General features: G+C 43.1%; 1 protein-coding gene across 1 annotated transcript; it reads left to right on the forward strand.

Annotated features, from left to right (window-relative positions):
• Positions 1–30: 30 nt before the first annotated feature.
• LOC118795848 (tetratricopeptide repeat protein 39A-like) lies at positions 31–25,115 on the forward strand. The gene is made up of 22 exons (XM_036554596.1): positions 31–242; positions 2,688–2,738; positions 3,711–3,761; positions 3,952–4,002; positions 4,319–4,372; positions 10,016–10,120; positions 15,114–15,245; positions 16,690–16,733; positions 16,994–17,061; positions 17,429–17,493; positions 17,624–17,723; positions 18,488–18,553; positions 18,755–18,863; positions 19,424–19,491; positions 19,577–19,636; positions 19,793–19,954; positions 20,366–20,457; positions 20,610–20,730; positions 21,161–21,272; positions 21,769–21,883; positions 22,338–22,454; positions 22,986–25,115. Exons 1-22 carry the CDS (start codon positions 190–192, stop codon positions 23,104–23,106), a joined length of 1,917 nt encoding a protein of 638 aa, XP_036410489.1. The 5' UTR covers positions 31–189; the 3' UTR covers positions 23,107–25,115.
• The last annotated feature ends 81 nt before the right edge of the window (positions 25,116–25,196 follow it).

A 25,196-nucleotide genomic window follows, 5' to 3' on the forward strand; every position in this document is an offset into this window, starting at 1 on the left:
ACAGCTCCACACGCCTTCTTACTTCACAAAGGAGACAGAAGTCAGCGCAACTAATCTGCGATTCTACTGTAGACAAGCCGCATCCTGGGCAAACCTCGCATGCTTGGGACGGGCGCTGGCAGCTGACTGACGCGCTGCTCGGCGGTGTTACTGACGGGATATTACCTGCTTGTGGTGTTGTCCGGTGGGATGAGTTTTATCTCCGGCTTGAGACGGAGCCTTAAGAGAAATGACAGCAAAAGGTAAAGATTTTTCCTCGATGCAAAGTTACAGTCACGACACTAGGCTATGTGTGGTGAAACGGCATGTGAAAAGTTAGATGTCTGAAACTTGTGCTGCTAAACAATCGTTTCTCGTCTGAAGTTATCTGACTACATCAAGTTAAGATACACAACCCGCGCTGTTGGCCAATAACCAACCAGCTAAACTGATTTTGCAACTTAAATGTTATTAGCTAATAATTAAAAAATATTTATTGTCAGATAAAATGTAGTTTATTTTTAGATATTTAACGTCAAAGAAAAATTCACGTCATTTCACGTCGCAAAATAACTCTTGTCTTGAGGACTTGACGTTTTTACTGAAAGTTCGAAAGAATTCATGGTTTATATAATTTCTGGTGGTTAGTAATATGTCAATTTCCCAGTCTTTCTATGTTTAGTTTTTTTTTCAGCTATGCACCAAATCTAATCATTTTTACATAAATCCATCGGTAGACATAAATCCATCAGCGCAGATTATGTTAATACTTGGAAACCTAAACCTCGTGATGTCATTTAGCGATGACGAGCTGGCATTTTAGCAAAAGACAGTTGCAGCACGTGGGGGGGGACAGTTTAACACAATGGGCAAATTGCGATTGGCGTAGCAGTTTACCCTTAGACCGTCGACCACTAAACACTAAACATAGACATGGATTAGTTCTAGTGGAGTTCAGCGGTCTGGTGGCCTTAACTCGTGGTGTACAGCCCCTCTTTGCTTCTTGCAATTAGCCCCAAAGGGCAACGCATGAATTAGTTTGAGTCTGGGGAAAGGGACTGAGAGGAATATGTAAGTCTGCATGATGCGCCAGTACAGCATTTCTTCACTGAGGAAAAGCGGAACGTGTCAATATACAAACATAGCTCGATTTAGAAGTACTCAGACCCAAGTTATGCATGTCTATATCAACACCAAATCTGGAATACGTGGCATAGATAAAGATCTACTATTTTTACGGAAGTACGGAATCTTATATCAGATATAGGCCTACCCCTGGGGGTTGGCGATGTGAAGAGGCAGGTGGCATGGACTGATAAGTCACCACACCTTCAAAACCTCAGAAAAAGAAAAGTGAGGAAAGAAAAACAAAACACCTCAAACATAGATGTAGGTGGGAGGGAAAGAGGGAGCCGGTTAGTCTGCATTCTGTAACCCAGCCGACAGCCGTGGGCAGCAGCTCCAACCTATGCAAGCTCTCCTGAGCTCTGATCAGATGACGGCCTGCACTGAGCTCAAACAGCATGCCTGGCATCTCTGCGTAATGCATCTTATTTACATTTATCTTATTATTATACATGTGCTTACAACTTTATTAGATATGTCTTATTAATATTATGTTTATTGTTAAGTATTTATATCGTGCTACATAGCGTTGTGCCTGTCTGGAGATTATTACGGATTCAGTCAGTGTAGGACAGTGTTTCTCAGTCCTACTCCTGGAGCCCCCCTGTCCTGCATATCTTCTATCTATCCTTGCTCCAAACACACCGGATTGAAATTAGTGCGCTTGCTCTTGATTAAATCAGGTGTGCTCAGCTAATCAAAAGTGCCACTGATGAGTTCAGTCAGGTAGGAAGAGCAGGGAAAGATAGAAAACGTGCGGAGCAGGGGGGGCCTCAGAAGCAGGACTGAAAATCAGTGGTGTAGGATATCTGGGACTCAAACCTACAGCCCTCAGAGTCAGAATTCAGTGCTGTTAAAGCTACGTCAGGTGGACACCTATACTGCTAATGTTGGAGCATTCCAGGAATTGTTAAAACACAATAGAAGTCCTTTTGTCATCTCCAACAGAAGAAATAAAGGCTTTTTAAAATGCTTTTCTTTTCCTCAATACAGTCTGCAGTTTGTGCAGGCAAAGTGTTTTACCTCTAAGTCTGTGGCAACGACTGCCTTCAACTTGGGCATGTTTGAGACATCAGATGTCTCTCCCATTTCAGCACGTGATGTAAATATACAGTGTTCTGACTTGTAGCGTGAGACATGTTCCAGCAAAACCTCCTGGCTCAAGAAATTCTCTTCGTAGAGGGAGCTGCGCTCACATTCTTTCTCAATAGGAAGTTTCTTGTTTCCACCTATTACTGTAAACACTGGGGGTACCACATGGCATAGTGTGATGTCAGACATGTCTGTAGCCTTTGCATCCTGAGTCTGGAGGAATTCTTAGTTTGGATTAGTTGGGATTACACACAGTGAACACTTGTGTTAGGTTACTTGTATAGTATCACTAAAATTAATCTGTAAAGCCTCAGATGGCTGCAGTTGACCCGTACGCCCGGAACATGAAAAAAGAAACAAAGTTAAAGCTGAGCTAAGATTAAACCCTTGAATGGATTAAAACTCCATAAACCGCAAGTTCACTCTTTTCCCGTCTGAATGGAAATAGGAATTTAATTCGTTGTCTCTCATTGTCTGTTTTTATCTTTCAGGAATTCCTTGCCTGTTGGTAGAAGTGTGGAAAGCCCCACATCCCCCTCCAGGTGTTCCTCATTGTTCCTCTCATTTTAGCTATACACTACAGCCCCTTGCACACAAATGCAGGCTGTTGGTGGTTGGGCTGGACCAGAAGGTGTGAATGATTTCTTGAGTGCGAGCAACCCTGACGAAACTTCCGGATAAGCAGCAGAAAAGCAACACACTGCATTACGTAACTCATGTCAAATAACGTTCTAGATATGGAGTGTGTGAATTTGGAAAGTAAGCTGTGAAGTGGTGCTAGCATGAAGGAAGACATGGATCATAACGGTCGAGTTAATGAGTGTTTTTGCAATCTTTAGGCTGTTTAATCATTGCTCCTATTTCTCCTGGATCCAAAAACACACCATTGTTAAAATGACTTGCTGGTGATAATTGAATTCATGCAATGAAATGGATGGGCTGTAGTCGTGACACTGCTTAACTGCTTGTCTGGGTGTTCAGTACATGGAGATGTGCTGCTGTTGAGTTGGTAAGAACATATCCTGGTTTGTTGGGAGGTGTTGAGTTGGTCTGCATGGGGTATTAATAAGGTGATTGGCTGGATCAAATTTCAATCAAAAAAACTAGTGACGGGAAAGTGAAGTCCCCTGAACCCCAAAAGAGGGTGGAGCTGCTGCATGTTATCAGTGAGTCCCTGCTTTGAACGCATTGTTGTGCTTGGCTATGGAGAACGTAGTCTTTTGATTGGTTCTTACGAATCAGCGATTGACAGCACGTGGTAGCTCCACCCATTATTTGGTCCATGACATTTCATTTCCCTTCTCTAGAGGAGTTACCCATAATTTCCTCTACACTTTCTACCTGCATAAAGTGTCATAGGTGTCCGTGTGAAAGAACTTGCCATTTACCTGTGCAGGAAAATTGTTACATCACATTGGCCTGGGGACTGAAGAGTGGAGCCACACCCTTTTACTATAGTACTGAGGATGTGTAGATCTCAACAGAATTTAAAATGCTGTTTCTTTTAATTATAGCAAGATCCTTCAGGCTGGAGAGGGCCCCGATAGCCCTAATTCTCCATCCCGGTACGTCCTCCTCCACCATCTCTCACAGTTAATTTGACAATGGGAAAGTTCAGAGAGGAAACGTCAGAGATTAATAGTAGTGTAATTGGTGTAAATACACGTGTGAATGTATATTGCAAAATTAAATCTGTAATGTGCAAATGCTACATGAAGAAGTCTGAATGCCTTGGATAAATGGGTTTATTTTTAGGTTGTCCATCATAAACCACAAAGAAACGGATCCTGTCATACCAGATTTCAGGTAGGATTCCACACTTAAGCTCTGCTCTGGCTTCTGCCATTGTAGGTACAGACTACCACTCTAAGGAGAGTGTAGGTATCTGGACTGTGGAAAGGAATACTTAGCAAAAAATTTGAGCTTTCTTCCAGACGGTACAGATAATTCTTCTGTTGTTCTGTTGCACGCTAGTTGTATCTGTGTCAAGCCATTCACTCATGTTGCAGCAATGTACTGTGTAGTATTACTTAGTTTATTACTTATGTAATAGATTCTTTTCACACAGAAACGGGTTTTTGCTTAGTCACTAAAAGTCCTAAGACTCCTATTGCTGTTCTAGATTACATCTGGCAGACTCCACTGGGGAATCCAAAGCCACAACACCTTCTGCAGAGTAAGTTTTTTTTTTTTTTTTTGGAAGTTTGGAAGTTTCATATGCTAGTCACAGTTTGGTGAGCTAATCATAACATTCAGAATTTGATCGCATTTAAAGACAGATCACAATCTTGTAGCGTTCCTGTTCCCAGACAATTCTGTGGTCCCCCGCGTCCCTCTCTCTCTCTCTGTCTTTGTTCGGGAGGGCTCAAAGATGCATTCATGCATTACAAAACCATTGCTTCAGGTGTGGCATCTTCTCTTTGTACCTGAACACAAAGAAATCCTGGTCTATTGTGTTTGTCTCTCATCTGTGTCATCTTTAACACTTTTGCATTAAAGGGTAGTTCCTTAGCAGTGCTAACAGGGCTTCCACGTCAGCGCTTTAATTTTACTGGGTTGCATTCTGTTCAAAGGTGACTTCAATGCCGCCCCCGCTGTCACCACGCAACATCATTCCTGCTACACACTCGCCTGGCTTCGTTTTGTTCCCTGTCGTTATTGCTGGCCAATCTGTATCCTGCTTGGGATGAAATCCAAAACGATACCAAAGAACCAACCCATGAATCAACCCATAGAATCACTTCCTGATACTGAACGTGATTCGGGACACAATGTGAAAATTAGGTCAAAAGTCGCAGATGAAATTTGGCAGCTTTAAACAGTAAGTTTCATTAGCGGATGATGGTGTCATCACCCTGGAAGGATGAGTAGATCTGTTGTCTGAGTTTGGGGGCTGTCAAAACATCAGTAAGTCATTCATTGACCACTGTAGCAATCTCATCTTTCAGTGTCCACCATTCTGAAGAATTTCACAGTTAGTGTCAAGGGCAGAGTTTGTGTTATAGGGGGAGCAATATGCTATTGTGGTTAAGGCGCTGGGTTTAGGACTTGGAGGGTTAAGATTTCATTCCCAGGAGCACTACCATTGTATTCTTGAGAAAGATATTTAATTTTAAGTACTTTAAGAAATACCCAGTGGGACAAAAACTCATGTGCAACAAGTGCTGAGTAGTTACTTTTCAGCTACCACAGTCACTTTTGCTATTTAGTGGTAACCCCATAACCCCTTCCACCAAACCCCAGCAAGTCGCCTGATGGTCTTCCTCAAACATAAGCCAATTATAGACCTGAAGGAATTCTTCTAGTCCTTTCTGCCAGTGTTTTCTAAGATTGCTTAGATCAACCTCAAAGGGGTTTCCACTGGGCATTGTGTTGACAAAACCAAATAAGAGCTTTACTCATCAAACCGCAACTTTTCAAACCCAGACACTACTTCTTAAGATCAGATGATGTTTCATTATTTCATAATCATACTATTTAATGTTGTTACCACCAATGGATCATTCATTGTATTATGCATGCTTTTAAGAAGCGGCTAATAGAGGATAATGCTAAAAGAATGCAAAACTCAAAATGAAAGTATTTGGACATACCAAGCTTTATAAATCACTGACTGTGTTCTGAAATGCATACAGTAATTTTAATAGAGTCTATTAATATTTTGAGTGGTATTTCTAGTTAAGTAGGTAGAGAAAACAAAATAGTTGTTGACAGCTTTGACATTCTTGTACAGAAAATCGTCTGTCACTGCCATATCCTTTGTGTGAATTTGAATAGGTAGATTTAAATTGCTAGGACTTCTTGGAAGAACCAGTATTTTGGTCCGCCCAAGTGCACAAAAACACTCATTCAACTCTTGCTGTTGGGTAAATGAGTTTTGGAACCGTCCTTAATATGGCATCTAGAATATGAACTTCTGTCCTCTCTCGTTAGTCTGCAAGTATGCAATTTAGAACACAGCCTTGGTGAGTGCTTGGTATGTCCAACTAACCACTATTTTCAGGTTCATTCTGAAGTACTTATTTCATTTTCTGGAAAACTGTACTTGCTGAATGACCTTTTTAAATTACTGCTACACTGTCAGGAGACAGCCCTAAGTGCCCTTTAAATAAGTATCTCAATTTGAAATTTTTGTTGCCTTGCAGCTTATGAAACTTACGTCTGCTCTGTCTTACAAATAACCCGTTATCATTTTTTTGTCAGAAGTTCCCATGATCCTTTGTGGTTCTGCATTGCGAGTGTATAAAGGAGGACGGGGCAGGTCAGCTGGTGGATGGACTGCCCAGAGGGGGCAGGGGGATGCCTAGCGCACATTAACTGCATAGTGAAAGCGTGTATTCGTCTGCACATCACATGACACGTCTGTTAAGTTCTCCATCGATCACTGGTTAAAAAGGAAAAAATTGCTCAGCACTACAGCTGTCAAAAACTGAATAGTATACTGTTTAACGTGCTGGGGGACACAGTGCATTTTTGTGCAGGAAATAAATGTAGGGTCACACTTTTTATATGCAGGGAAAAGCACTGCAGTACTGTACTGTACAAAAAAAATGTACCAAAAAAATTCACAACATCAGAAGAGATGATGTAGTGAGTGTCTTTCATGCTAATACCCGGTATTGTCGCGTCAGTTAGCTAAGCAAAAAGAATCATACAGACCTGGAAATGTCAGGTTGTTTCTCACAGTATGGTGAGATCACTCACAACAGAGAGTCAGTGGTCTTAGAATGCACATGGGGCTATGTGAAAATAACTGACCACTCTCTGCTTACCGGACCTATCCCCCATTTGCATGAAAAGAAACCAATCACATAATTTCTGCATACTTAATGAAGGGGATGCAGATGATGGATAGGTGGATGTTGTTTGTCAGGAGTCAATGCAGACTGGTGCTTTGAATGTGGTGATCTGTAAACATGGATTCTACTAACCTAACCTGTTAACCTATTCTTCCTTGTTACTTTCGTATGAAAGAATTGTTTCAAAAGAATAATGGCTTATATTCTCATTAACAGAGATACAATTAGCCACACATTCTGTTTGTCAGCTAGTTTGTCATCAAGGCTTTGCCTCTCTAATAGGGACTGCAGGCAGGCTGAAATCACTGCAGCAGATCGGACAGAGGGAGATTTTACATGCCTGGTCCCTCTTCTTCCTGTTTGCAAGGTTTAACTCATTCGATGCAAAATGCTTTTGCAAAGGCAAACAAAGTTCCTAATTGTTCATTAATTGATTTCTGTGTGCCTGTGACCTCTCTCACATCAGTTAATTGATTGGTGCGTGTCCGTGACCTCCCTCGTGATTGGCCCAGGCTCTGTGGTTTGAGGCACAGCCTGCTGGGCTGACGCAGTGCCTCTGGAGGCTCGGTCGCTCCCGCAGATCTCTGAGTTTAGAACATTTTGGCTGAACTCCTGCTGATCACAGCCTGCCCATCAGCTCATCAGCCAATCAGAGAGGAGATAATGTTCTCTGCAGTGTGAGGAGAGGAGGAGAGAGGATATATGTGTGTGTGGCTGTGTGTGTGTGTGTGTGGCTGTGTGTGTGTGTTTGTGTGTGGCTATGTGAGAGAGAGAGAGAGAGAGAGAAAAAGAACTGTGTGTGTCTGTGTGTGTGTGTGTGTGTGTGTGTGTGTGTGTGTGGTGGGGGACTGTGTATATGTGTGGGTGTGCAGAAGTGTGTGAAAGAGGGGAAAAAAGACAGGGAGTGTGTGTGTGTGTGTGTGTGTGTGTGTCACTGATTGTGAGTAGATACCTGCAGTCTGAACAGCTTTGCTGAGAGAGGGGATGTACGCTGTGTTCCCCTCCTGCTTTTTGGACTCTGCTTGATGGCAATGAACGAGGATGCACAGACTCTACAGAGCAGGTAAAGGGAGGCACAGACCCTGTGGGGCAGGAGAGGAGAGGCACAGACTCTACAGAGCAGGTAAAGGGAGGCACAGACCATGTGGGGCAGGAGAGGAGAGGCACAGACACAATGGGGTAGATAAGGAGAGGCACAGGCTCCACAGTGGGTGAGGAAAGGAACAGGCCCTATGGTTAGGGGAGGGGCTCACTCTGTGGGGTAGATAGGGACAGACACAGACTCTGTTGGTTAGATAAGGACAGGCACAGACTCTGTGGGGTAGATAGGGACAGGCACAGACTCTGTGGGGTAGATAGGGACAGGCACAGACTCTGTGGGGGAGATAGGGACAGGCACAGACTCTGTGGGGTAGATAGGGACAGGCACAGACTCTGTGGGGTAGATAGGGACAGGCACAGACTCTGTGGGGGAGATAGGGACAGGCACAGACTCTGTGGGGGAGATAGGGACAGGCACAGACTCTGTGGGGTAGATAGGGACAGGCACAGACTCTGTGGGGGAGATAGGGATAGGCACAGACTCTGTGGGGTAGATAGGGACAGACACAGACTCTGTGGGGCAGAAAACAGAAGCAAACACTCCTTGGGGTATGTAAGAGGATGCACAGACTTCACACTGGGTGAGGGGAGGTATAGGCCCTGTGGAGTCGGTGAGGAGAAGCACAGACTGTAGAGGAAGACGTGCCGGAGGCAGCCACTTGCTGTCTGAGTTTTATCTCTCTGGGCTGTGCAGATCGGTCACTGTTAGCTTGTGGGCTTGTTACTGTGCAGCAGATCAATAGCGTCTCTCCACGTGAATGTGGGCAAACAAGCAGAACTGACAGTGTGCTGTATGCCGCTTTACTCACCAGTGAAGTTTGGTCTTATAACTTTTATAGCTGTTTGTGTTATGACCATGACTATTTTTTGTGGGGGTGGGGTCGTCAGGGTGACATGGGAGCTTCATGTTGGAAAGCTCCTCAGTTTGTTGCATCAGTGTCTTTAACTGTTTCTCTAAAAAAGAGCTGTAGGAAGCTTTTTGCTGCCTCCCAGGTGAACAGAGCAAGCTGCATGTGATGCTGTATGCGTATTTGTGTGAATGTGTGTGCATGTGGTTAAATGTATGTATGCACACAGGTGTATGAATTTTCTTATGAGTTTGTCTGACTGTTTTTTAAGCATCATTGCACAGGCTGCTCTGATTAATAACTACACTGTATTCATTCAGGTAGGGATAATTAGGGATTGGGGGGGGGGACCCAAAACACCTAGCCTGTCATTTCTGTTCCCCTCATTGCCCTGTGACCACCCCATGACCACAGAACAGTGTGCTGAGACCTGACTGCTGTTTAATCACTGGCCTGACACCAGTTTGAAATCAGCTGAAATTCACAAATTCACCAAATCAGCTGTGGCAATGTGACAAGTCTTTCCAAAGGCCCAGGTTCCTGCATGGCTTCAGCGTTATGAAATATGAAATTTAATATCCTCTAATAGTTTATCCTAGGAGACTTCTCTGAATAAAAATTGTAGGTAGACAGTTATGTAAGGAGGGCCAGTTACATACTATGTTTTTTCAGGAAGACGCTCCTGTACAAGATACCTGAGTGTTTTGTAAAAACACTGAAAATGGTTGAGAATACAAACGGCTAATGAAGTATAATACATGTAATATAATACATATAATACAGCCTATTCAATCTATTCTATCCTATTCAAGTCTTCAGTGTGGCAGCTCCAGTACAGATCATAATTTCCAGCTGTTTGCTATTAGTACAACTTAAAACAGGAGTGAGGAGAGTTTCAAGTGTTAATGCACCTGACAGATAAAAGCTAGTCCAAAAGAAGTTGCCAGTCACCTGACCTAGGGGTCATTTGGATTCAGTGACTGGGTTGTTGTGTTGGAGGATTTCAGGAGACGTGGTGTGGTGTGTTGTGGTGTCTCTTCTCTAACCACTGCACCTCTCCACCCACCTCAGGTCACAGAGGTCAGACCTCTCCCTGGCCCTGGAGGACTGCATGGCCGCGCTGGACCTCTTCCTGCAGAATGACTTTGACGAGGCCCTGTCCAGGCTCCAATGCAGGTGAGACCGAGACCGTAGGGTCTCAGTGCAAGTCTTACTTAATGTCTGCGTTAGTCTCACGGAGTCTCAATGTGACTTTCGGTGTGCATTGCTTTATCAGGTTTCTTTCTCTTCTTTCTTTTTCATGCTGTATCTAAACCTTCAGTCTTTTTTTTCCTTTGTTTTGGTGCACCACTGTTGTCCCAGTTTTTCTTTTCTTCCTCTATCTCACATTTCCTCTGACATTTCTACACCAGCCTTTTTATTCTATCTCAGGCTCTCTACTCTGTAAGGTGATATTTTGTGTTTCTCATGCGCATTGGAACCAGAAGGAGACAAAGGAAATATTTCACTCGGGGCACGCCTTTCTGTATCCCCCATTGTCCTCACTGCTGGTCCTCTCTGTCAGTGAGAGGTGGTGGGTCAGTGAACCTAAGCAAGTCCCAAGTCCCTGAGTACAGCCAAGTCTGAGGGCTTGAGAGGGTCTGGGGTCCTGAGAGAAAGAGGGAAATCGCAGTAACCAGTGCCAGTCCAATGGCTCTATGTTCACTACTTCTCTTCAAGTTTTTAATCATTACATGGCTTCATGAGGAAACAGTTTATGAGGAACTGTTTGGGTTTGCATTGTATGTAGGATAGCCTCACTTCATATAGGTGTAAACCCTTAAGGTTACAAAATAAGTCAGAGGGATAAGACACAGACAAAGGAGACCTTGGAGAGGTCATGATGTGTATCTTCTCTTCTGCTCTCCTCTCAAACGCAAGGAAACAGAGTTTCTGTGAAGTCTGAGTTGGCTAAAGTCCAGTGTAGATCAGGTTGGCTGATGCTATTGGCTGTGATTGGATGAATTGTGTGTCCATGCATGTGATAGACAGGCTATTGCAGTTGGACAGCTTCAAGCACACATTGCACTTAATTACTTTGTGCATGTCTCACTAACTACATTTTTGTTGTATAACTACATTTTGTTGTATAACTAACTACATTTGTTGTATTTGCTTAATACCATTACTAATTGACTATGACTTATGTTTTTGAATATTGATGTTCTGATGCAGTTGAGTTGCTGGCTGCTGTGCTGATTCATAAAGCTTTTTCCTTTTTCTGCCAATGTGATTTACACCCGAGAATATCATTTGTGATTCCTGCTGCAGCAGCTGATAGTTGAAATCTGCAAACATGAGAGGTATGAGTGCAGTAATTAGCTTGTGTCCCACCCCATTCCTGACAGTGCTGAATAAATGTGGTAGGTGTGGACATGCTGAGCTTGTGTAATCTGAAAGGTGAGGGCGTGGCTGACAGCACAGTGAGGACAGGGGGGGAAAGATGTTCACACACACACACACACACACACACACACACACACACACACACACACACACACACACATACACACCAGAAGAACCACCTCTGTGATTGGACAGAGGGGCCTGGCCAGATGTCAGTCCTTTCAACAGTGCAGATTCTGATTGGCCTGACAGGCTGAGCAAGACCGGGAATCAACATGGGTCCCTGTTGCATAGCAACCTGATCCCGTTTTAAGATGTAGGCATTCTGTGTACCTGGTGCAAGAATCAACCTGCAGTACATGAGTAGTCTTGCTAAAACACTGATCTGAAGCTAGAAACAGGAAAACATTTTCATCTGTAAAAACCTTTGTGAAAAGGCTGCAGTGGACACCAGGGTCTACTCTGCATACCTCCGAATACATGTGAAACTTTGGCTTCTTCCCTGCTACTATGCCCATTCATAATTTCCCCTTTGGCACTATATTTGCCTGCATGAGTTTTCTCATTCTGTTTCAGGCAGGCAGTCACCCCTGTTAGCCCTCAGGTTTACGCCATCTCGGCACCCCAGAACACAGGAATAAAGTAGATATCTCTCAGAGCCTTTCAGCTACCATGCCTTCCAGAGCCTTGTGACTTAAATGTTCCAGTCTTGGAGATTACGCCCCTGGCAGGAGATGTCCTGTCCTCGCAGCACAAGGCCTCTTCTTCCTCTTCTTCCTCTTCTTCCTCTTCGTCCTCCGCAGCAGGCGTGAATGGCAGAGCCGATGGCAACGGTTGGGCAGGGTTCCCTTCTCAGTCACTGTGCCTCAAGGGTCAGGGTGGCCTCGTGGCCAGATTCACATTTTTTAGCGCTGCTAGTGACGGTGACAGTCAGATGATAAATCATATAGATATAGATTGTTATAGATTGTCATAGATTGATGCCACTCTCCTTTACTTTGCAGAGTGGTTGCTGTACAGAAGGAAATGGAAACATTGCAAATGACCTAAACTTACAGAAATGTACATAATAGTACAATAATTACAATTAATGTAACATTAAAACCTTAAAACATTGTTGACAAATGAATGTTATTAAACATACTCGCTTCTGTGGGTATTAAATATTTTAGCATGTATAAAATACTGGGTTATAGGCCGTTACTCAATAATATATAGCCCTGGTGAGTATTGATCTGCTCTAGGAATCCTTGTAAATAACCAATATAATTACAAAACTATAAATTATATTGTTACTACTATTAAATGATATGCTTGTGGGTAGTTACAAATGATTTCTGCTGTCTGTAAATTCTGATGCCTGCCATGCTATTTCTGATGCCTGATGCCTGTAAGTTCTGATGCCGGCCATGGCCGAGATACAGTACAAAAAACCCACACTGATTAAAAATGGATGTGTGGTATCATCTACGATGTTCATCCCTCTCTCTTAGTCATTCTGTCTTCATAAAATATTGAAAATAATGAGGAAACTGTGGGATAAACAATTATAAACTCATCCAAGATGCATCTGTTCAAGTTTAACAGTATTGCAATGCACTGGTGTTGCTGGAGTTTCCGTGTGCAGAAGTGAAGTACTCAGGGCCTCGGATACGCACTGGAGCAGAGACGGAACATGTTCAGGGCATATTCTACACTTTCCACATGTTCAGGGCATATTCTACACTTTCCACATGTTCAGGACATATTCAACACTTTCCACATGTTCAGGGCATATTCAACACTTTCCACATGTTCAGGACATATTCAACACTTTCCACATGTTCAGGACATATTCTACACCTTCCACATGTTCAGGACATATTCTACACTTTCCACATGTTCAGGACATATTCTACACCTTCCACATGTTCAGGACATATTCAACACTTTCCACATGTTCAGGACATATTCTACACTTTCCACATGTTCAGGACATATTCTACACTTTCCACATGTTCAGGGCATATTCTACACTTTCCACATGTTCAGGGCATATTCAACACTTTCCCTGTGGAGGCATCATAAGTCAGGACGTTATTCTCTGCATTTGCTTTTTACTTCATCACACCTGTCTGATAACTGCATCTTTATGTTTGAAGTTGTGTGGCGTGGTAATACGCATGCTCTATTTCTCAGGCCGTGAGGTCATCGCTCAGATGTAAATCTGACGTGCTATTTAAATGTTATCAAAAAAGACCTTCCCTTCCGCCTGGGTGGAAAGTTACCCATTCGTTTTGCCGATGACTCCCTTACGTGGACAAACCATTACCTCGGTTCCCCTCCATTGACAGTGATTGGAATTTTTGGCATTCGCTGCAGCTGGAATGGGAGGCATGCAGACACGCAATCCTGTTGGTCGGGTCCTCCCTCTCAGCATCACTATCACGCCCTGCTGCAGCCCCGCTGCTGTTCTGGTTAAACCTGCTGGGGCCCAGTCGGCCGGAACGCCACAGACGGAATGTCGAACTGGCAGTGTGGCATTCTCTCGCATTGTCTTGGAGAGATGGGCCGTTTCCATAGCAACTCTTTGGATGATGTGGCACTGGTGGAGTTGAAGCATGAGGGGCATTGTGTGATGCCTTGTTTGTTGTAGGATTATTGTTATTGTTGTTATTGATTTGTGTCTTTTTCTGTAGCTGCCCTGGTTAAGTACAGTGCCTTGCTGGGTTTCAGAATGCTCATTGAGGGGAGACTCTTGTTCTGAGCACAGACTGAACCGTAGAGCCTAGATGCGAGTTCAAGGCTGAGTGCTGTCATTAGCCAACAATGACTGGGACTCAGTTATGTACGGGGGGAACATAATTAATTCTACTTCTGCTGCCACAGTTTATTCTGATTCATTCCACTGGGGGTAGGGTGGGTATCGTCCGCCAGGGTCCCCTCATTACACCCCCTCATTATGACCCTGTAATGACTTCCCAGAAGCCTATTAGCTTCTCAGATGACATAAAGAAGGTGCTCCTGTCCTCTGTTCAGCATCTGTCCTCCTGGTGCACTGTGGGTAGTGATGGTTTAGTCAGAGCTGTTATGCAAGTGGATTGGTGGACATTACACTCCTGTATGACTGCAGAAGATGCCGCAGTTACATCCTAACGGGAGATTGCCAGCTCCACAGTTATAATCATAAATGCATATAGATAAAACATTTTTTTAAGACAGTGTCTTACCCAAGGATACAATACCAGTGTCCCACCAGGCACCACAGTCTTGTTGTAACAGGCACCGTTCCATAGAGGAAACCCTGACTCTAGCATTTGGTAGAATTTGTGATTAATGTGGATATCCATATATGCATTACCTTGAATAGACATTCCTTGTGAGCTGCAGCTCTTGCATTCAACTTGTGGCAATGATGACATCATCAGAATTATTAGGGCACTCTGTGCATTGCTGGAAGTCAGTTGCTCTTTCAGTCTGAAATCTGAACAGCTCATTCTTTCTCTGTGTGGTACCTGATCACTTACTAACACTGACAAATGCGATGATGTGATTGGTCCCTGCCCTAAATTGTATCCAGTTATAAACTTTAACCTGATCTCTTTGACCGCAGTGTCACGCTGCCACCCACATTGGTGTGAATTCTAGCTCCCAGCTTTTTGGACACGCAAGGCTCTTTAAGGGTGTCATCCTTCATCAAAAATATAAGAAATGTCTACAGATCAGTGGTTCTTAATAATTCTTAGATTGTCAGTGATTTGGTGTACTCACAAGTCAAACGTACATATTCCTCTTTGTTTCTCAGAACAAAAGACAGCATGTACCATGCCCTCACCTATGCCACCATCTTGGAGATGCAAGCCATGATGACTTTCAGCCATGAGGATATACTGGCAGCTGGAAACAACATGAAAGAAGCCCAGACACTGTGCCAGAGGTATGCCCTCTTGTTCCCTCTTAATCATAGTACATCACTGAGGTGCATACTGTTTTCTGCTGGCCTTTACTGTATACCCATATGGAAGGTATGTGCTCGGTGTGTTTCATGCAAAATTTAGAGAGCAAATGGCCAGGCAATGTTTGCATACCACAGATACCTAGCAGAAGTGCTTGGGACTGGTTTTGTGACAGCAGGCTAAAATTCAATGAATGTAAACTCTGAAGAGTTTTAGCATAACTGACAATAAAACCCTGAAGCCAACTGCATTAAAAACAAAGTATTTTAACCTGAATTGACACTACTGTCCCATATTAATAAAGTAAATAGTGCTTGTAAAAGGAATATTTTCTCAAGGCAGTGCTCTGAGACACCCCTGTGTGGTGGACAGATCACCGAGGTGAATTAGATCTCACTTCCTGATTGGCCCCCTCCACAATCAGCGCCCCCCCCCCCCCCCCACACACACACACACACACAACTTCAAAATACATACCCAGTCATTTTTGTGCTTATAATATGATTTATAACTTCATATGTATATGGAAAGATTTAATTATTCAGTGAAACATCAGAAGTCAAGATAAGAATCCAAAAATAACTTGCTAAATAAAACTTTTGAACTTTGAACCCATTTAGTTTTGCCTGTCATGTTATTTGTCATAAGGTGTCAGGGAGAGGTGGAACAGGTTTTTTTTCTGACATCTAAATGTCAGCTGTGCCTCTCTGTTGGCAGAGGGATAACTTTATCCCACGCAGAACAAATGTGCCTCTTTGGTCTTGTTTGGATCAGCTTTCGATTGCGCTGGGGTGAGACTCGTGTTTCTGAACGAAATGTCCCAGCTATGAGAGGACCTTTTGTGTGAGAATACCTGCTGAGGCACAGGTACAGAAGTGCCCTTCATCTTTTTTACAGTTCATTATATAAGCCTGATTACATACGGTAAAGACAAACTCTGCAAACTCCTCCCGTCGCCTGAGGCCCCCACCAGTGCAATGAGAGAGTTACGTCTGCTTTCAGACTTATTGCAGAACAATGCAGAATGATGTCATGCATTTATCCTGTGTCACTGTGAATAGGCTGTTGAAGTTTGCCTATGCCATCGTTGTGTTCTCATGGTTAAATGTTTGGGACTTATTTCAAATAAGTGTACAGTGAGGCAGAAAGTGTCCCCATCATAATGAATTGCAAATATTAACTTCAGAGCTGATAAACTCTGCCAAAAAAAATCATTTCAGAGGCAGACCTCTGTTCCCCTGCCGTTTCTTCAGCTATCTCTGTGCATCTGCTGTGGGTCTGACGATACGATTACTTTGGGACCTTGTTGAGGTAGACTTGCTGAGGTAGACCTCCAATGGCTCCTCCCTTGTACTGACTCCTCCCCCTATGGCATCTCTGCTGGCTAACAGCATTCCAGTGATGAGATTCCCTGTTCTTTTTCAGGTTCCGCAAAAAGTCTTCCCTGACAAACAAAAACTTCACTGAAGGTCAGTGGTGTCCTAAGATCACATAAAAATTGGTCAGTTCCAAACTTGTTAATATATACACACTATTTTAAAATGGATTGTGAGAATTGACTAGATGTCCATCATTCTGTGTTTGAGAAATTTCTGTATGTTGATACAGCATTTATTCAACATTTCTGCAATATGGTCTACATCAAATGTGATATGGTTGTGTTTTCCTTGTTCAGTTGTGGTATTGTAGTGGTAGCAGGGTGTCTGGTAATGGTGTTGTCATTCCTCAGAGGAGCTCCATGCTGAAGTGTGCTATGCAGAGTGTCTCCTGCAGAGGGCAGCACTCACTTTTCTTCAAGTAAATAGCCTTTGTCTACTTTTACCTACCTTTTATTTCCTGATTGCAGTCTCTCTCCCTCCCTTTCTTCTTTAATAGAAACACATGACCACATGCCAGGCATAAAACAAAATTATTTTAGATAATGATTTGTAGATTGTCTTGGCAGATATGAAATCAATTTAATTAAATGTCTGCATTAATTGCTTTATTAATATCTAAATATTTAAATTGTATTTATTTAAAGATTTAAATGGAATCCTGAAAAGCCTATTTTATATGGAAAGTGAGGGATAGTGAATGTGTTATGTGCTTTCACTTTTGTATAACATCGTGTCAGTTATGATGTGCATTTTATTTATTTTAATGTTTTCTATGTTTTCTGCAGGATGAAAACATGATCAGTTTTATCAAAGGAGGAATCAAAGTGAGAAACAGCTATCAGACATATAAGTAAGCGTTCCTGTTCATATCTTAACTGCAGTTGTCTGTGCAGTCAATGCACAGACGAATGCCCACTTTGGGCCTCTGCATTTCCGCAGTGTTATCTTGTCTGAATCGTAATTGTCTCATTCCGCATTAGAGAGCTCCACAATGTCCTGCAGTCCTCTGGCTATACCCAAGGGGACAATCATGGCCATTTTGAGGGAGGGGTCAAGCTCGGAGTGGGATCCTTCAATCTGGTGGGCCGAAAGTTTCTTCTCACAGTTCAAATCTCTGACAAACAACAAGCTGTAATGTCATTTGTCTGTGTCTGAGTCCCATGCATGCTGGTCTTTGTCTCCACCCACCTGTACAGAGACATTGCTCTTAATAAAATTTGTGTAGACATTTGCTGTGGCTCCAGTGGATGTGAGGATTTGAATGCATTTTGGGATGGGGTGGTCATCATCATAATACGACACTGTTCTCTGTTGAAAAAACGCTTAAGCTATAAAGTGGAGGTGCAAGCCACTTTATCAAAGGTTTGTAGGAGCTCAAAGCTTTGTGGCAGTTACATGGCTGCAAAAACCATGTAGTGTGCAGCACTTTGTTCAATGATCTCTTATTGTTATATCAGCCACCAAAAAGGTGGGAAACAGGCATTTTGGCTGATTGCAGGTTATCCTCCATGTAGACTTATTTTCAAGTATGTCAGAATTTATGTTTCCCTCATATTTTGTAGCAGGGCCATTTCTGGCCATTTCTATTTCTGTAGCAGAGCCAGGCTCTTTTACAAGCTTTATGCAGTGTGGAAAGACAGAATAAGGTACTCTGATCTCTCATCCTTGTTATTATGCTTAGGATATGATATCAACATCATGTCTAGCTACACAGATGCTGAGAAGTTTTAGATTTAAAACAGCAAATATTTTGAATTGGATATGTTTTCCAGTATTTTTCTCTCTGTCTCCTCCTCTCTATGCACCTCTCCCTTCTCTCACCCTGTGCCTTCCCTTCGCACCAGATGATTTCCATGTTGCCAACCAGGATCCTCCGGTTGTTGGAATTTGTGGGATTTTCTGGGAATAAGGTGAATTCCCCTTAACCTGCGTTCATCCAGAGAGAGATTTCTATACTGGCACTGAGAATCATGCTACAGACTGACTGGTATGTCTTTGTGTCCGCGTGCATGTGTGTTTGTGTTTGTGCTTGTGTGCGCGTGCATGTGTGTTTGTGCTTGTGTGTGTGTGTGTGTGTGTGTGTGTGTGTGTGTGTGTGTTGTGTTTCCCAGGAGTACGGCCTACAACAGCTGGAGGAGGGGTCTATCACAGACACATTCCGAGCCTTTCTGTGCAACATGCTGCTGCTCTGCTACCACACCTTCATGAGCTTCATCCTGGGTGAGCCCTGACTATCCATCTGCACCCCACTCTTTATCCTCCACCCCCAAATGTATCCCTTGCTAGCACTTCCACTTCAGGTCCAGTTGACCAGGAGCGGCAGGGTGAGCCAGAACTACCTGCCCGTCAACCCGTGATGACCATTTCTCACTGGTGGCGGTTTTTAAAGGTAGTTTGGCCCAGCTGACCCTGATCCCCGCTCCCTCTAACTAAGAGGGATGGACTCAGTCATGCTACACTGGAAGCACAGATCAGCCTTTGTACATACTAGACTGTGAGTTAGCATTTATTTTTATGAGGAGCATTAACCCATGGGTTCCCCTGTTCTGGTCCTGGATTGCAGCAGTGTAGCAGATTGTTTTGCTGTAGCCTGGGAGGAGTGGTTGAATGGGGTCTGTTAAAGCAGTAATTATCTGCATGAAGGGCCCAGTTGCAATATTCCGTGTAAACATAACAGACATAACATAACATACAGATTGTAAGGTCTCTGTGTGGATTTGGGGAATGGAAAGAAAGCTGTGTGTGCAAGGCTTTGCTGATGTCACGTCCTGTGTGAGCAGGAACTGGTGAGGGTGACATAGAGGATGCTGAGAAACTCTTGCAGCCCTACCTGAAGCGGTATCCTAGGGTGAGAAAAGTTGCATAGTCATTCTGAATATACTGCCAAAAAAACAAGGCAAGCTCTGGGTCTCATGTGCTGTTGTTTCCTCTAGGGGGCGATCTTCTTGTTTTTCGCTGGGCGAATCGAGGTGATCAAAGGAAATCTCGATGCTGTGAGTGTCTGCCTGGGAAAATCAATTCATAATAACCTTGACGATGCTTTGATGCATTTACTTTAATAAGTGGCTGTGGGTCTCTGTGTTCGTGTTTTTCTGTGTGTCTGTCTGTTTGCATGTTGGTGTGTATGTGTGCCTATCCGTGCATCTCAGGCTATTGGGCGGTTTGAGGCATGTTGTGAGTCCCAGCAGCAGTGGAAGCAGTTCCACCACATGTGTTACTGGGAGCTGATGTGGTGCTTCACTTATAAGAGGCAATGGAAGATGGCCTACTTCTACGCTGACCTGCTGAGCAAAGAGAACACCTGGTCCAAGGTGAGAGGACTGCACAAGTGTGTGGTGGTTACATGCACCCCTGAGCATGTGCATGGTGTGTGTGTGTGTGTGTGTGTGTGTATTTTTAGACAAATTTAATATGATGAACATGATGTGTTATAGTTCACTGAATTTTATAGTTTTTTAGTGTTTGCACACTGAGCACTGCTGCACACTCTCAGATCGTTAGATACACTCACAGGCAGTGTAAGCACTGCGTACAGAGCACAGGGTTGCAAAATTTTGAATTGGGGAAAAAAAAGCTGTACTTTCATCAAAATGAAAAAGAAATAAAAACAAAAACCAGAGCTCTCCCAGTCAGCCTTTGGTGAAGCACTGCCTTCATGATGTCTGTCACAGTGAGAATGTTTGTGTGTGTGTAACTCTCACACATGTGTGACTCCTATGCAGGCCACCTATGCCTACATGAAAGGGGCCTATCTGAGCATGATGACCACAGAGGAGTGCAAGGTGTTTGGGGAGACGGAGGAGGAACTTTTCAGGTAGGACATCCCATTTAAGGTGTAAGAACATGTCTCAGTTATTGTCTAGATTGTATGTCTGAATTGTTAGGTCTGGTGTTTGGCCTGTCTCTGATCTGTCCTGGCATGCAGCGGTTAACATTGTTTCCTTTATGGTCCCTCTCCTGCTCCAGACAGGTACCAGGACTGAAGCAGAAAATAGCTGGGAAGTCATTACCCACAGAGAAGTTTGCCATCCGAAAAGCCCGTCGCTACCTGGCAGAGAACCCTGTGCCTCTTCCTGTCCCGCCACTGGTAACTATCCCCCTCTCACGCTTCATTTTGAGATCATGAAAGATTTCAGATCAAATAACCTGTAACATAATTACAGTAAATGTCCAATAATAATAATAAAAAATCATAATATTAAAAAATAAATAAAATAATAATAAAATTGCACACCCTCACTCCAGAATGATTCCATTACTAAGTATGTAAACAAGCAAAAATAAAATGAGATGCAGATGTTTTGACACAGCAATGCTATGTTCAGGATGATGTGATGCCTTTGGTTAGCCAGGACTCCTCAGCATGTTTCCCAGACGGGACTTTTCCCCGGAACCAGTGAGGTTTTCATCATCATCATCATCTGAAGAAGTAGCTTTGTGTTTGCAGCTGTGAACATTTTGCAGGTTCAGTGTGCCAGATCCTGAGCGGGTTCTCTGTCTCTGGCTGCGTGTTGCAGGAGATGATGTATATCTGGAACGGGTACACTGTGATTGGGAAGCACAAGGACCTAACAGAAGGGATGCTGCAGACTTTGGACGAAGCCCAGAAAAAGCTAGAGCTATATCCAAGTAATGGCACAACACAAAACCGTCAAATCCCGTCTACTACTCGGTGCACGTGCAGTCATGGTGTTTACCCCTTTTTGTACTGCGACATTAATGCGGCTGAGCGGTATAACACCCTGCATTAAAGCCACAATCTTAATGGAGACCGAGGTTTGAGTGTCCTCCTTGCAACTTGGGGTGGCAGTGTAGCGTAGTGGTTAAGGAGCAGGACTTCTAACCGAAAGGTTGCCAGCTCATTTCCCCACAGGGGCACTGCTGCTGTACCCTTTGTAAAAAAAAAAAAAAAAAAAAGCCTGTAATTGATGTAAGCTGCTCTGGATAAAAGTGTCTGCTAAATGGCAATAATGTATTGTAATGTAATGTGTGGGAATGGTAATCCTATTACTTGTTTAGTTATTACTAGTGTATGGGTGTGGTTATCTGCTTACTCTGCTGTTACTTGTCCTGCTCATCAGGAGAAGGGTGTAAGGCCTCTGAGAGTTAGCTTTGTCTCCCCCAGAGACAGAGATCTCCATAGACGACCAGTGTCTGCTGAGCCTGCTGAGAGGCCTGTGCCTAAGACACCTAGGCTTCCACGAGGAGGCGGAGCACTACTTCACCCTGGTCCTCTGCAAGTGAGTGCCACCCCAGGCCTGCAGGGATGCATGTCTGTGGGGAGGATGCGGTGGTGTTTACAGTATATTTCCACCAAAGCGAAGCATCAACAAAACCTATGCAGCAGTAAGACAAAGTGTTAAGGAGCAAGGATTATAAACCCAGTACTGCTGATACAATTCCCATATGGGGTACAGTTGGGGTACAGACACACACACACACACACACACACACACACACACACACACACACACTTGCTTCAGCAACCATGCGGGCATTTAAAACAAATGTGTAAGTAAATAGTGTGTAATATGCAAGCTGTGTATGTTTTATTATTAACAATAATAATTGTTCATGATTAATGTAAGTATTATTCTGTTAAGCAACATAATGTAAAAATGATGTATAATGTAAAAACAAACATGTATCAATGTAATGTAATGTAACCTGGGTGTTCTGGGTGTTTGCCGCCAGTGAAACGCAGATCAAGTTCGATCACTACCTGGTTCCCAACGCGCTTCTGGAACACGCCCTGCTGTGTTTGGAGAAAGGCAGGAAAGAGGAGGCCGTCAGACTGCTGGAGGCAGCCAAGTGAGTAACGCCACCCCGTCCCAAATCGGAGGAATACTCCCGAGGCATGGATAACCACATCCTTAAATCATGTGAAATACTTCTACGTACTTCATTGACTTTGATGGAAAGACTGATAGAAAGACTGAATGAACATCTGATGGCAGTTTTTCAAAGTGAAGTAAACAGTGGAGCTAATTGATATGTGGGTTTGACAGGCCTGCTTCCTGAGTCCAACACTGTTTTTTCTTTATTGAAACACATTGGCACTGCTGTTTGTTAGCCTGATAGTAGTACTGTCAGTCCTGGGCCCTGGTAGTAAGCTTTAAAAAGACTTCATACCATGATTTCCTTACTTACCTTACTATAATGTTATTACCTCAATATTTATGAAATCGGGAAGTGTTCATGGAAAAACAAACTCCTCCATCGTTGTATGTATAGATCTGCTAAATCAGATCTGTCCCTCAGAATTAAACAATACCTTTGTAAATGGACATTGATAGATGCTGAATGGACAGTTATGAGATGTTGTGTCTTTCACGCTTTCAGGCAGAACTATAAGAACTATTCCATGGAGTCTCGCACACACTTCCGGATCCAGGCCGCTTTGCACAAGGCCCGAGCCACAAGTCAAAATGGAGTACACAGCCCGCTGCCAGCGAGTCCGTAACTGGTGGTGGTGGAGCAGGGCAGGAGCCCAGCTAACCTGTGGAGAACAGTCCAGGGAGAAAAGGCTGGCCAGGAGCCATACCACATCAGTCTCCCAGCATGCACAGCAGAAGTGAACCTCTGGAGAAGGCTGTCAGACTACCCAGTCAGAGACAAATACAAAACCACAGAGTAACACACACACACACACACACACACACATAGAGGCAAACACAACACACCACACAGAGGCACAGCAAAACCCACGGACATGCAACACAGAGAAATGCCAACAGAGCTGCCAAGCCAGGTAGTCGCAGACAAGCCCATAGGCAAATACACACTCACTTGTGCACGTATTAGCAAAAATACATGTGTACAGTCTCACACACATGTACACATACAAGCAAAAACACACATTCAGCATCACCATTCTGCTTTTGCAGCTGAGTTGAGTCGTTTACTCTGATCAGTTTTGCCCTCCCAATTCAATGAAAGTTACCCAAAAATTTACGCTAGCTGGTGACACAATCTGATTGGAAGGAATGTCTTTAATAGGCAGATCTTTTTTTTTGTTTACCTTTTTGCTCGATTATCAGGAGTATTTCTACAGCTGGAAAACAACAGCATAGTGATAAACTTGTCAGATGAAGACTGACACAGAAAATGTATTTGATCAAAGTAGAGCGACAGAATACAGTTTTCTCATCTGTGGCCAGCAGATGTCCTTCCAGCAAACCCAGACAAATGTGTGCCTAATCAAGTCATAACAAATGCCCCTCAATATTTTCACATAAAAACATGTGCATATCATGTTTTGAACATGACCCCAAGTCAGAGTTTGCCAGTGACTTACAGATGCAGAAGGCAGAGAAGTTATCTTTCTTTTGTAATTTTCCTGAACCTATTTAAGTTTGTTGTTTAATATCAGCACATATACCAGCTGATTCCTTTTTCCTTTCATTTGTTGTAGCTAATATGTTTTTTATGCCTTTGTGTACTCCACACGAAATCCTTTTTATTCACAGCAGAAAGTGATGATTTTGAGTGAATACCAAGCCACAATTTAAAAACCAATCCCTGATCTCTTTTGTTGTGAGAAAAAACATTAAATGTAACCCAATCTCTCTTATAATTCAGTTTTATGGTGATGTGCACAACAATGAAGCTACCCTATGAGATAGTATTAAATTAAAAAGGTATCAGCTGCTGATGGGTGAACTTTACTTGTCAAGCATGTTAATAATACAAACAGGTTCAGGAGCTTTATTGGTTTAAAGGTGATTCTGCCTCTGTCTGTAGCTGACTGGCCACTACTGCACCAAGCCTTATGACAGTTAAATGGTCATGATGTCCAATGATACTACCTACGAAAAGCAAAAGTGTTGGAGCATGAACAAAATTGCTGTAGAATCAAATTTATTATTTGCTGATGTCAACAGAACCTTTTCTGGATGATGTTAAGTTTCTTTTACATGCTTAAATTGATTAAATTAAAGGGGCAGGCTAAAACAGGTAATTGGCCATTGTTATTTAGAGAGTTTTGAAATGAATGAACTTATGTTACGCTGGTCCAGTGTCTGCTACATGCACAGGTTTATCAGGTGTACCTTTAATTACTCAACTTCCAACTCCTGATTAAATAACCAGATGAGAGCTCCAATCTCATAAGAAGCATCTGATGTATATCTGATAAGAAAGAGGGCATTTGACTGTGGAGCTATGTAGGTTTTATGTATGTTTACAGTAGAATAGTGTCTAGACCCATTCACTGTAAACTGCCTTTCCTGCTGTTCCCTTTTACAGCTCAGAATGTGTAGTTTAGATAAAGTTTAAAGAGGATAAAAAAAATGGGGTAAAAAAAAAACTGACCTGGTGTCAGCTGTGAGGTCTTTTCTGAAAAGGTGGAGGAAATAATGCAAGTGTGTAGATTTTTTTTTTATATTCAATTTGGCTTGACGCGGAGCAATAGTATGTTTCTGATAGCTTCATCATTGTTTCATTATGAAACGGGAATGTTTCTTTTTTTTCTTGCCAACCACTAAACAGATAAATTTGATTCTGCAGGCACTGGAATATAAATGTACATGTTCTATATTGTAGGGCATGTAC

The sequence above is a fragment of the Megalops cyprinoides genome, chromosome 20, assembly GCF_013368585.1.
Source record: "Megalops cyprinoides isolate fMegCyp1 chromosome 20, fMegCyp1.pri, whole genome shotgun sequence".
In the NCBI taxonomy this organism is placed as follows: domain Eukaryota; kingdom Metazoa; phylum Chordata; class Actinopteri; order Elopiformes; family Megalopidae; genus Megalops; species Megalops cyprinoides.